This window comes from Diadema setosum, chromosome 12 (assembly GCF_964275005.1).
Source record: "Diadema setosum chromosome 12, eeDiaSeto1, whole genome shotgun sequence".
Lineage (NCBI taxonomy): Eukaryota > Metazoa > Echinodermata > Echinoidea > Diadematoida > Diadematidae > Diadema > Diadema setosum.
Genome location: NC_092696.1, coordinates 4,280,775 through 4,295,375, shown reverse-complemented (window position 1 = coordinate 4,295,375; position 14,601 = coordinate 4,280,775). Strand labels below are relative to the sequence as shown.

Sequence of the window (14,601 nt, the reverse complement as noted above, 5' to 3'; positions counted from 1 at the left end):
GATAATATTGCAACTAATCATTTAAACACTCATTGGTTTTTAGAGGCACGGCTGTCAACTTGGTGAGTAGGGCATGCACTACGTAGCATCTTTTTGCCGGCTCTTTCACGATCGCTTGCAGGAATTATTTTTCAAAAATCGCGTACGGAGACAATTTTTGATGTCCAAGCGTATAAATTGGTGAAAGTTTATATTTTTTACTCTTCTTAATTATCAGTACAGTGAAAATCTCAGGACTGCTTCCCTTTAAAGGAGACCTCCGGATGATTTTCAATTTTTTACATTTGAACATATGTGACCCGCTACAACAAAATGATCCTAAAGTCGGGCGAGGTCGATATTTGAAGATTGCATGACAAAATTTCCTAATCTTTCTGCTTTAAATTGATATATAACTCATGTTATGAAAATAATCGGCTGCGGAGATATCGATGTTTAAAAGAGAGCATGTCGAGACGTCTGGGAAATCACTGTTTCGAAAAAAGCGCCCTGAAAGTTTTCCTTGCGACACAATCGCGATCAAGGGACACGCAAGTTTATAGTTTTCACCTACGGACAATAGAAGGTAAACCCTAGCAACCTTCGAAATGCTCATTTAAGCACAGCGTCGGCCGTCTCCTCACCGACCAATCAGTGACCAGGATGCCAGGAGAAGCGGGTGGGCATAGCGCACCCCGCCCGCACGCTCCAGTCGACTTGGCAGTGTGCGAGCTTCACGCTTCGGTTAGCGGCAAGCAGCAAACTGACCAATGAGATCACTCCGGTCGTTGTTAGGGGCGGAGCCTATCTGTGGCGCTCAATCCAAATTTTCGAACCAGTTTCTGCTTCCATTGAAACGCCAAAAAACATGGCCCAGAAAACGCTATTTTTTGGTCTTTCCTTTCATAATTTTGCTTCAAAATTTCGACAGATGATAGAAGACATGTCAGACTCCAATAATATGTCAAAATCAGAAAATCGTATACAATTATGATGCTCTGACTTCAAACTCGATTTTCAAGGCTTCGACCGTGCGCGACTTTAGGACCTTTTTGTTGTAGCGGGTCACATATATAAATTAGTTATACTGGGTACAGAGTTTGAGGATTTATAATGATTGGGATGAAAAATAAGAATGTTTTCGAAGTTTATAACAAATTGCAATGAACAAGCCGAATCTGACATGGCAGCCTCACCATAAGAATGCATGAGATGTGGCTCAAGGAAGCAGCACAAAAGAAGAAGGCATGCATAGATTACACACAGGTGAGCTTGCAAGCATGCGGTATTGTAATGGAATGACACTGCTACATTTCTGAGATATGTGAGGCTCCTATGTCATCATCTTTTTTCAGTGTAATTTGTTTAAGGTTTTTGAAAGTACTGTTTCTCTGCTCAAGAACCACAATAAATTCTACAAATCTATACATGAAGCTGTTGATTTATGTACTTCATGATGTGAAATTATGAAAATCGTCCGGAATGCCCCTTTAAGAAAAGATTATGAATACAGTATTCTTGACACACGTGAAGGGAGAATTCACAGAGAGAAAAATAACCAAAAATTTAATACAAAGAGGAAAAAGATAAGAAATTATGAGATAAAGCTCGTGAGAGAAAAACAAAAGGAGAAAAGGGAGGAGAGAAATCACCTGGTGAGATACTGTGACCCCTCCCAAACAGTACCGTTCATGCATAATGGATCCCCCCCCCCCATGCTTCTGACCAATGACAGTCATTAATTCAAAATATTAGTCAGCAAGGGAGAAGTGGGGCATTAGCGATGCACACTGGTTTGTTATTCTTGATGCTTAATAGGACAGGGCATTGTCAATTACCAAGGCCCACTTGACCTCGTATCCCATCCCCATCAATACCATTGCTGAAAAAATAAATCCGCGAAACATGTCATAACATCACACTAAATATAATATATCTGGCACGTGAAATTTCGGTTTTAAAAGGTACTACATCCACAAAAATATCAAAATGTTTAATTCATTAAAAAAGATTAATGAATGGACCTGGATTTTCTTAGTGAGTGGTTTTAGTGTTGTACCATCTAGCAGTATAATAGGGGCAAATATATCATTCCAGTCTGAGCTTGCTAAATATGATAATTAAAAATTGCGTTTTTCTCAGAACTTGAAATTATGGATGTAGTATCTTTTGAAACCGAACTCTTAATTTCAACAAGACCTGACGATTAACATTATAGAAATGTAAAATAAAATACATGTAGTTTGATCTAATATTCATGGCTTTAAAATGCATGTACATGTACATTACATGGCATATTCCAGCAGTCGATCCACCTACATTTCTATTTTGATTTCGTTTTTCAATTTTTCCTTCACGCCATTTTCACAATATATAATTATTCCACCTTTGTTAGTTTCCGCAATATTTCGATATGTTTGTTTTTTTTTTTCTTCTACAGATTGAAGAGCTGATCTTGTATCTCAGTAGCGAGGATGATGATTTCCTAAACCAGTCCTCGATGGGAGAAGCCTTCGCCAAGTGGGTGTGTGCTATGCCACGTCTTTCGAAGTTCGAACTGCAATGCCCGTGCTTGCCCGATAGTTTCCTCTCTACAGCCGTCGCCTCAGCATCGTCATGCCGGGTATGTAGTCTTTGACAATTGATGTGACCAGGATATGAGTCATGTAGTGTTGGAAGCTGAGTATAATTTCTTATTTGAAAAATGACAAGAACCTGTTTTTGTATCATATTTGTCGGTTAGTTATTCCTTTGCAAATTAATCCCACCCTCTGTAACATTTACTTAACATTTTATTTACCTGTAGTCTTCCTTTGATAGCATAATGACATTCAAGGTAAAAGTATGAACGAAAAATACGTGTTGGCACTTCATGCAATAAAAAAAGAATTTATTTGAATATGAAAAGGAAGTATGAACTAACAATTATTATTATAATAATAATGCTTTCTCCGGATGGGCATTGCGCAGTCTTTACTTTTCTGACAATGCAATGTTTCAAAGTTTTATTATGAAATTTCTGAGAAAGAGAGAGACAGGGGGAGAGAGGGAGGGAGTGAGGAATCGCAGAGGAGGGGGGGGGGGGGCGGTGGGGAGAAAGATCGTGAATGATTTGACCGAAAGATCGGTCTGTATCTTGTCATCTGGGATATGTTCCGCTGAGAGTGCGTCTGGCTTCATGGGTCCTTTCCTATACGGACTGAAGGCTATTCTATACTGGCTCCTGTATTGATGCTCTGCCAGCGGTTGCACACAGACCAAACGTTACCATAAACCCAATTTCATACATCTTTTTAATAAACAAGTTTGACATGACATGACACATTATGCAGCAATATATGGGGTACGTTTCTCACATTGTGCAATCGAACTACTCACAGTAACTAGGTTAGAATGCAGAAAATTGTATCCATATCGCAACAAAACCGTTCGCTAGCGGTAAGTCGCCAATTGAAATGCACGCGTACAGAATGCCCCAGTGGGATACGTCTGCCGCGGATAGATAGGCCTACGAATGAGTGGACGCAGGCACCCTCACGGTCGTATGTAGACGTAACTGTCCATATAACGAATAGGTAATGCCCCAGTCACACAGTGCTTTACGATGGATTACGTCCGCCACGAATAGATACGAATGAGTGGACGCAGGGGGACGCAGCGTGGACGCAGGCATCTGCATGGACGTATGTAGACGTAACTGTCCGTAGCTCATCCGTAAAGAAACGCAAAATGACGTCGCCGAACCTGCGAAATTTTGAAATGTTCAAAATTTCGCAGAGGGACGCCACGGACGCAAACTTACGCAAGTAACCGTAACCAAACGTAACTATCCGTAACTGAACGTAACTACCCGTGGCTTGGACGCAGACCATCCGCAAAAAAAAATTTACCTTCCGTCCGTTTGCGTTCGCTTACGTCCACCGTAAGTATTAGAAATTAACCGCAAGTTAACGTATCACAACAGTTTCCTCCGCTTACGGATATTTACGGACAGCTACGGATGTTGCGGACAATTACGTCCTTCGACGTTTTCCGTTTTCCACTCGCATGGGAACACAGAGACTCGTGGGAAGGCACACTACTCCTGTTGCCAAGCTGCAGCGCCTTTACCTGAAGGAATACTACAACACAGTCGGAGCGGTGGAGAGGCAGAACTGCATGGTCAAATTATGAAATTTCCCCCACATACTGGTCATTTTAAGTGGCACCCATATACCATGTATACTCATGACATCGGTTGACTCTTGGTGCTGAACTTTTTTTTTTCTTGTACTCTTCGAATGTATATTTTTCGAAAAAAGCAACATTTTGGGCAGGGGATGGGGTGATAGCATTTTATTCACTTTTCTGGCCGGGGAAGGTGTGGGACAGGGGCAACTATTAAAATGAGAACGAATTTAGTATTTCTCTATAGTCTTACCCATGCACTTTACGCTCCATCGAATGTGTATTACATTTTGTGTGTGTGTGTGTGATAATAATAATAATAATAATAATAATAATAATAATAATAAAGGACATTTATATTGCGCAGCTACTATAATAATATACTTTACTGCGCATTACAAAATGACATGCATACAAGAAATTCAAACATGAAATACAATACTTCAAGAGATGACTTGATATTGTATTTGAGTGTGGGAGGGGTGTTTGAAAGTTTTGATGTCTTTTTTTTTTCTGTAAATTTGATAAGCATTGCTTTAACATAAATATCTCCTGAACATAACCCAGTAAGTCATGAATATCGCTGAACAATGACAGCGTAACCACAGTTTGTCTATTCCATGACTGCAAGTAATATTTTCTTACTCTAATGTTTAACTTTTCGATCTGTATTGTATTTTATTTGTGGTATAGTGATGTTATATGTGACCCTGCACCACAAAACACACAAAAAGTCGCCACACATGAAATTTTAGTTGAGAGCATATTCTGAAAGAGCAGACTTTTAGCTTTAAAATGATGTATTACTCAAATCAAATGGACTCTCCTAACCTATCTAAATAGTGGAAAGAATGCACACACTCAGAAAAAGTGTAAACTGAGAAAAGAGGCTCTGAAGTACAGTGTCTATTCAAGCGCTTTATCTTTATCAAGCCGTGCTGGTTGTGCGATGAATGGGACAAAAAACAGGATGGAAACCACCGGAGTAACAACAATGAGGGGATTATCAGATTAAACTGAAATTAATAATAATGATAATGATAACGATAAAGCCTTATTTACCCAGGGTAGCCAAGTCAAGATCGGCTCGGTTGACCCATTTCACCTATTTTCACTCCTCAAACAAAATCAGTGTGTGCGACTTTTTGTTCGTTTTGTGATGCACGGTCACAATATATTCTTTACATTCATGACGTTTTTTTCATATTTGAGTTGCACAAAAAAATTCAAACTTCAAGATCAAAATGTCATATATATTTCATTATTGTAAAGCAAATTAAAGGATTACGATTTTTTTTTTCACAACTTGTACGTAATACAATTTCAATTTTCCCCAGTATAATGTAAGACAGTCCAAAATGATTATTGTAGTCCGGTTTTGGCAAATGCCTCCAAATCTTACCTTTCGCAATTACAAATACTACAAAATAGATCACTTCGTATTGTTATGAATGTTGATTATATGCATCCTTCTGATAATTTATATGATACATTGAAATTAGATCGGCTACATGTAAGATGGGCTAAACAACTAGCATGTACAATGTACTGTTCATTACATGAATTATACCCTCCCTATTTAAATCAAAAGTTTTGTTTTCGACAGACTGCTCATAGCACAAGGTCCGGCCCATCCAAATTGAAACTCATTCAACCGAAGACCAACTATGGTAAACGGTCCCTATCTTATCGGGGGGCCAAACTTTGGAATGAGCTTAATTATCCCTCTTCAACAATTGTATTAATTGAAGCATTCAAACGTTACGTAAATCACAGCCCCGACATACCCATTTTTGCAGGATAATGAGTCAACGCAATTAGTAGATTATTTGAGATTGTACGAGAACGATTTTCTCACCCATCCCCCACCCCAATTCCCCGATTTTTGATGTTGATTATATCATATTGTTTCTAATTTCTTAGTATGTAGGTTTTTTTTCCCTTAGTTAAATTGTATAGCTCATGCCATTCTGGCTTTTTATGTAATTTTAGTTGTATATGATTGATTGATTTGTTGTTTGTACTTATGGCATGTTTTGTATTTTGGTTGGACCCCTGTGAAAACCAGCTTTTAGCTGACCAGGACAATCCATCCCATGAGTGGAGAATGAATAGATAAAATGAATAAATAAATGAAATAAAATGTGATAACCTTGCTGTCATAATACACTGACTTAGCAGGAATCGTAAGAGAAAACCAAATTGTCCATAATTATTAATAACAATATGTAACTATCCGTAACTATCCAAAAATATCCGCAACTCTCCGCAAGTGTTCAGAACTATTATGTGCTAATTCGTAAGAATATCCGCAAGTGGACGCAAGTATTCGCATCTGGTCGTATCTGTCCGTATCGCCCGCATTTTTTGCCCGCATGTTTTGTACACATTTCTGGTGACGGCAAAGGATCCGCGGGGGTCCGCGGAAAAAAATGACTTTTTTGGACGTAACGCCGGACGCAGAGCATGATGTGACTGGGGCTTGAAGGAACGCAAAATGATAGGACCAAGCCTGCGACATTCTGAAAATGTTAAATGTTGAACATTTAATGTTCAAAATTTCGCAGAGGGACTCCATGGAAGCAGACTTACGCAAGTAACCGTAACTAAATGTAACTATCCTTAACTGAACGTAACGATCCGAAGCTAACAACCATCCGCAAATAATTTTACCTCCCGTCCACTTGCATTTATTCCCGACCACTGTTAGTATCCGAAATCAATCGCAAGTTAACGTATCACAACACTTACGACCGCTTACGGACATTTACGAACAGTTACGGATGCTGCGGACAATTGCGTCCTTTGACGTTTTCCATTTTCCTCTTCAATGGCAACAGAGACTCGTTGGAAACTACACCACCCGTGTTGCTAAGCTGCAGGGCATTATATCTGAAGGAATACTGCAACACAGTCGGAGCAGTGGAGGGGCAGAACCACTGAATGGTCGAGTTACGAAATTTCTTTTTAGGTGGCACCCATATTAATTAGTCAGGTCGCTTAATGTCAAAATTTGGGCTTACCGTTACAGAGTGGATAAAAGCACCAAATTTGGAGAGGTTGTTCCCTAGGACCTACTCATTGATATTAGAGTAGCAGCCCTCTGGAATTTTTCGATTTATAAGGTGAAAATACTAAATATTGATATTTCTTTATAATAATATGCTATAAACACACACACACACACACACACACACACACGCATATATATATATATATATATATATATATATATATATATATATATATACTGTATCACGAAAGTAATAGTCAGGTCGCTTAGCGAAATTACCATTACACGGCAGATAAAAGCATCATTTTTTTCCTTAAGGACTATTATACTATTTTCGAGTAGGAGTCCTCCGGGATTATTTTAGAAAAAACACTAAAAAGATCAAATCTCTAAATGGCCGACACTTAATTTGCAAAATCCTTACTTTTCATGTCATATGGGTGATACGATGACAATATATTACATTTGTGTCTGTATTTTTGGTTTGCTTTAGAACCTTGGCTAGAAGATTGCGTTAGGAGCAATATATTCTTGTACGTTTATAATGTAAAGTCTCTGAACTGCTGGGGGAGGAGTAGGGCAAAAGGGGCGGGACCCTCCCCCCTCCCCCCTTTAAAAAATGGTTGTTGTTTGCTTTTTCTTATGCGTGCTTTTTTTTTTCTCGTTTTGCTCTATACGCGGGGGATAAAAACATACCATTTGGCGCACGGATTCCATGAGGACTAGGAGATAATATTTGACTAACCACATACACACACACATACACACACAATCACATACACACACACACAAACAGGATCAAATTCCAAAATGGCCGACATTTATGGCAAACCCCTCACTTTTCATGTGATTTCAGGTGATACGATGACAATATTAGTATAATATTATATCTTTATTTTTGGTTTGGCTTAAAACCTAAAGTTGGACATCGCGGTAAGAGCATTGTTTATTCTGGCGTAATGTAAAGTCTCTGAACGGCTGGGGGAAGGGTAGGGCAAATGGGGCAGCCCTGAACTTAAAAAGTAGTGGTTCGCTTGTTCTGTTGCGTACCTTTTTTTTTATCGTCTTGCTATATACACGGTGGATAAAAGCATCAAATTTGGCACACGGATTCCACATTTAGAGTAAGAGTCCTCCTGCAATTTCTAAGGAAAACACACACACACACACATACACACACGAAGAGAGTGAACCCGTCATACCTGCAAAGTGATTATTTTGCTTACAACCTGGAGTACCCCCCCCCCCCCACTCTATCAGCGTGGAGTAGTAATTTGGAATGCATGCACAAGATCAGGTTAGTACTGATTTTGTTTTTGTCGTTACGAATTTTTGTAAAAAGATGTCAGACTTCAGCTTCACGAGGCTGATTCGTGCGCGGAGAGGTGAGAGCCGCAGAAAAAAAAAAAGCACAGAAAATGTTTAGTCGGATCGGGCCGCTAGGTGCGGCAGTCTTGCATAATGATTGTGCGAACACGCTGGCGCACGTGTTTTGATGGGTCGCTGTGCATCGGTTGATTAAAACTCGATATTTGTTTTAAAAAAAAATATTTTCTTCTTTTCATCATTGATAGTGGACATGTGTGTGTAACAAAAAATCACCGTGCAAAGTTCCAAGAATTTATGTCAGATGTGAGATGAATAAAAAGTAAACAGGGAACTTCTTGAGTCTCTCTAACCGGAGGCCTCATGAGGCTCTCGGCTGGCCTCGTGTTCATATGGGGGAACACGACTCGTGAGCGGGTTTTCAGGACTGACATAAAATGACACTGGACAACTCTGCGTGTTATTACGAGAGCTGTCTGTGTACTTCCACGGTCGCAAAGACCAGAATAGGCAAGGTGGTGGAGATTGGCATTAGTAAGTCACAAATCACTATTTGAATGTAGATGGTGACACTATAACCTGTTATACGAAGGCTACGATGACGCCAATTCATACAGTATCAATAATAACCGAGAAAGCAATGTGACACCTTTACCTGGTATTTTGTCAAAACGGTTTATTGGCTCCAGGCTTTACAATGTTTTGCCGCTGTCATTGACCAGTCATAGAGAGTGACAGGTTATCTTAAAGGGATCGTATAGTTCTGGTTGAGACCTAATTTCAGGTTTCTAACATTTTTAGTTTAGATAATGAGAAACCTCATGAAATATGAAAGAGCATGTAATTCAATGCGGAATGCAACGTTTATTTGATAAAAATTGGTATTGAAATGGCTGAGATATCCAAAACAGAGCCATTCTAATAAGTGTGGGACCCACACTTTATTATTATCGCTTTGTTTTACTTTGTTTTTGGATGTTTCGGTCATTCCAAACCCAATTTTCATCAAACAAGCTTTGAATTCCTCTTAAAATGGTATGCTCTGTACTATTTCATAAGTGTTTTCTTGGTATCTCACAAAAAGTTAAAAGCCCAATTCTTATCTCCACCAATACTGTACTGTCCCTTTAACTACAGCTATTATGTCGAATAGCCGGGCTTCAGTGAAATACTCAATACTATGATAACGTTGTGTATTCGTGGTAAGTCACAATTCTCTTTAATTTGTAATAGAAACCGATTAACTGTTGCGATTTGTTTTACCGCGAAGAGCGTAACAAATATATTCCTAATTCTTGTATGTCGTTGTCCTCCACAGAACAGAACTAATTTGTAGTATGGTTACATTTACAAATAAACCTTCTTACATGATACATTACCCATGCTAAGAAAATTACGAGAAAGAGAACTAGAAATGAAAGAAAGAAAATAAGTACATCTCAACCTTAAAAGTTCATAACTGTTTTTTTTTTCTTTTCCTGTTACAGATTAGTGAATTAGAAATAGGTTCTCTCATGCCATCAGAAAGGCAAAGCGTCTTAGCATCAGGAGCAGCAAACTTGGCTGAGTTTCTGTGTCGTCTGCCTCATCTTACACGTGCCAATCTCGAACGGTTCAACCTGCCAAGGACATTCTTCAGGACAATTGCCTTGCAGGCTTCACGCTGTAGAGTAAGAATCGGCCATTGCCGTCTGTCCAACGTTGTCTTGTTCAAAAAGGGGAGGGAGTTTCGAATAAACAGCAGTTACCTTAAGCACAAATTAAGAATTATTGCACAAGTTATGTCTTTACGGTAGCAATGATTTCTGAAATCTGTCAATCCGAATAGATGTAATCTAATCGTATCCCCCCTTCTCAATGTCAGATAAAGTGAGATTTTAAATTATAAACCAAAAAATGTATATATATATATATATATATATATATATATCACAAAATTAACAAAACGTCGACAGATACAGATTCTTAGTTAAGGGCAAATTCTGCTAGAGCAGACCCTAAGCTTTAAAATGATGTATGACTCAATTGAAATGGACTCTCCTAACCTATTTAAATATTGGAAAGAAAGCACACACTCTGGAAAAGTGTGAACTGAGAAAAGAGGCTCTCATTTAATCTTCACCAAACCGTGGCATCGCAATGAATGGGCCAAACAACAGGCTGTAAACCACCGGAGCAACAACAAGGAAGGGATTAGCAGATTAGGCTGAAATCAAATATTGTCTAGTAACACATTATGTTCATAATTAATGCCGACTTTCGAAGAAGTAACCTTATCCCTCTAAAAATTAGACTTGAAAGTGAAGAGTATGTAAAGAGTTTAAAATCAAATGAGGCCTCTGAGTCTAAGACATACCTGATCTCACTACTCTACAAAGATAGTTGTATCAAACTGCTGAAAATACACTTTCCCATTTATTTTATGATCCCAAACTTAGGAATAATATAGAAGAAGGGTAGTTTTTCCAGAAAATATGAAAAACCCAATATTGGCTTGGTTTCATCTTTTTTGAGTCCCTACATAAAACCAATGGGTGCGAAGTTTTGTTCGTTTTGTGGTGTACGGTCATAATATTTCAAGCATTGCCATTGTAATCACGTGTAAAAGCATTCGGCCCGACACTCAACAATCATTTATATGAATTTTATTGAATCAGAGAAAATCTATCAAAATTGTGTCTTGTTTGTTTGTTTCCACCTAAGAAGATGGTTGGATAGCCCGTATTTAGCTGCAATAGCTAGTCTTCCATGGGGTCCAGTTGGACATTAGGTGGGACCACTTCACCGGGTTAAACGCCCTGCTCTTCACGATGAATAAATGAAGCTCGGGATCTCTTACGTGCATGAGTTGTGACACTCACACATGGGACCTTCATTTTATATCCCATCCGAAGGACAGAGTGTATATTTATTTCTTACTAGACAGGACGGTATGATTACACACAACAATGCTCAGTGGGACTCGCGAATCGAACTACGGTCCTTTAGATCGTACGGCAGACGCGCTACCGACTGAGTTAACTTACTGCCAAAAATGATAACTTTCTGCATCAAAAAGGGGGTGTCTCATTTCATATTTAACAAGTCATTCGATTTTATTCGGCATGCTTCCGTGAAACAATTTTGCTTTGGAAATCAAATTTGATATGTACTGATATAAAATATGTGCCTTTTTCATATTGTTCATCATGCTGCAGGTGGAGTGCATATCCATTGATGGCAAACCGTTAAGCGAGTTGCTGCTTGACAATCAAGAAGGCACATAGGTATACGTATTGCATGTTTATCTAATTAATTTTAATTTGACACATGTTATAGCCATAAAAGCAGATGCTGCAATAACTTCATAGGACCACTCTGGAACAGTATTGGGAAAATAACAGGCTAACTATGATTTAAAACTACACAATAATCTAGTTCATCTTTCAGCTCAAGACTATAATACCAAACGGGTTACTCAGACGACGAGAGCCACCCCACCATATACCTACCAGATACCTTACTCTAGAACTGAACCGTAAGGAGCTGGAATTCCCTGTCCTTGGAAATTGTTGCAGCGCCAGGAGATGGTGTGGGATAGTTCTGTAACCGACTAACGGTTTATCACAGTGACTAGTCATTGTTCTTTGATTTTACTATGTGCTTGTAAATATCTTAAAATACAGTGTACTATAATGTAAATAACACAGTCTGCAAGAATCTTCAACTTACAAGGACGCAGACTTAACCAGAAGAAGAAGAAGAAGAATAAAATTGCACTAAACTTCGAAATTGAGACTCGCGACTCCAAGATCGCGGCGCTTGAGAAAGACGTCAGAAGTCTGAAATCAGCCATAGACGACTCGGAGCAATACTCCAGACGGAACTGTCTGATATTCGCTGGGGTAGAGGAGAAAGATGGCGAAAGTACAGACGTCATCATCAAGGACATTTGCCGAAACGAACTCGACGTCGAACTGGACGATGGAGACGTCGATCGGAGTCATCGCCTGGGATCTCATCTGCCTGACGGTGGTCCAGACAACCGGCAGCCCAACATACCTTCTCGACGAAAGAAACGACATCGGAACATCATTGTGAAATTTACGAACTACAGGATCCGTAAAAAGGTCTACGGCGCCAGGACGAAACTTCGCGATTCTTCGTCAGCCATCCCCGTGTTCATCAATGAAAACTTAACGAAAACGCGGTCGAATCTCTTCTGGAGGATAAAGAAAGCCATCAGGAACAGAACCAACCAAATATGGACACAAGACGGCGTGATCATCGTCAAAGACTCCAAAGGCGGACGCACCAAGGTAACTCGAGAGAGCGATCTTGCCAAACTGTCCGACTTGAACGTCAGTTAAACATTACCCGAACAAGTGTACAAACACTTTGCAGTGTAAAACAATTTTTCATTCAACTTTTTGATATATTATATATTTTGTATTGTTTAGTCCTCATTTGGTGTGTATTATATGGTCATCTTATACCCGTGCGCTCTCTGTAAACAATCAATTAAATGTAATCAAAAGGCTTTGTTATGTCTACTGTGTAATGAATCGGTACATACAAAATGCGCAGGTATATCAAAACAAGTATATGACGACCCCACTGAAAATTTCGTGAACTGGCAATGCTCTAAATGTCTATTTTCTCATCTACCGTTTTGTTGTGATATGTTCCCAGAAAACCATGAGAGTGCAACTGCACACAACACTGGGCAGGAAAATGAACGCAAACTTAATTGAGTATATGAATATAAGAACGACCCAAGTCCAATTTTTGGCCAAATTTAGTTTGACATGGGAAATTGTAGCTTATGCATGGACTCATCTTGTGTATAAATGATAAATCCTAATTACCCCCTGAAGTGCCAGAAATAAATGAGTTAAATCTTATATGAATGTAAACATTAAGGACTTGGGTCGTTCTTACATTCATATTATAGCGCCCTCTCTCGTCCTTCTCTCATCTCTATAGCAGAATATCATGTATATGAATCAAAGAACGACCCAAGTCCATATGAATCAAAGAACGACCCAAGTCCATCACACAAAATGGCCTCTCCACAATTAATGTAAATGTTAATTGTCATAATAATATATGTTCTAAATTGTATATACAATGTTGCCTTCCCATCACAGTTAAATAGAATATTATTGGACAAATAAAAAAAAATATGAAGTTTTTTTAAGTTTACTTGAAATGGTCATCCATGGACTTGGGTCGTTCTTATATTCATATACTCAATTATGAACAAAATTTTGATGATAAATTTCCAGGAGGGAGAGGGTTAAAGGTAGCACATTTGAACATACGAAGTTTGCGAAATAACAAGGATGAGTTAGGACATTTTTTAAAGCACTCTCCCTATGATCTGATGTCGCTCGCAGAAACGTGGTTAGAAAAAGATGTATGTTGTAGCACGGTATTGATTGAAAGTTATAAATTTGAAACAAAAAACAGAGAGCGATACGGAGGGGGAGTTGGATGCTATATTCGTGAAGACATACCATACACAAGAAGATCTGAGTTAGAACAAGATGATTTAGAAATTTTATGGATTGAACTGAAGCCTAGACATGAGACTAGCCTCTTAGTAGGTGTAATATACAGACCACCTAACAGCTCTGTGTCTTTTTTGATGTATTGGAAAACCATCTTGATACTGTCACTTCTGTTTCTGATAGAATTGTATTACTCGGGGACTTTAATTGCAACATGTTAACAGTCAATCCCCTGTCAAAGAAACTGAATAACTTGTGCAGATTGATGGGATTGCAACAGCTAGTTCAAGAACCAACTCGAGTAACCCCGAATAGCACCACCTTAATTGATCTAATTTGTTTCAAATTCCTTTCGAGAATTACAATATGGTGTTCAGTCAATATGCATCAGTGACCATTCGTTGGTATATGTGTTGTTAAAGGCTATATCTCCAAGATTAACTCCTTAAATTTGTTGTTTTCGATCATTTAGAACTTTTGATGAAAACGTTTTTTTGTGTGACTTAGAAGGTATAAATTGGAATGATGTGTTTCTGCTACAAGACGATGTAGACTCAAAACTGAAAAAAAATTGTATTTGTGTTCTCAAAGCTGTGTGATAAACATTAAGAAGCTGTATTGTTT

At 38.7% G+C, this 14,601-nt stretch overlaps 1 protein-coding gene across 1 annotated transcript in view; it reads left to right on the top strand.

Moving 5' to 3' along the window:
- The first annotated feature begins 8,501 nt into the window (after positions 1-8,501).
- Positions 8,502-14,601, top strand: part of LOC140236302 (uncharacterized) — a 68,754-nt gene continuing 62,654 nt past the window's right edge. The window contains exons 1-2 of the mRNA XM_072316255.1: positions 8,502-8,544; positions 12,200-12,825. Of these exons, the coding sequence (XP_072172356.1) occupies positions 8,502-8,544; positions 12,200-12,825 (669 nt within the window). The remainder of the gene's footprint in view (positions 8,545-12,199; positions 12,826-14,601) is intronic.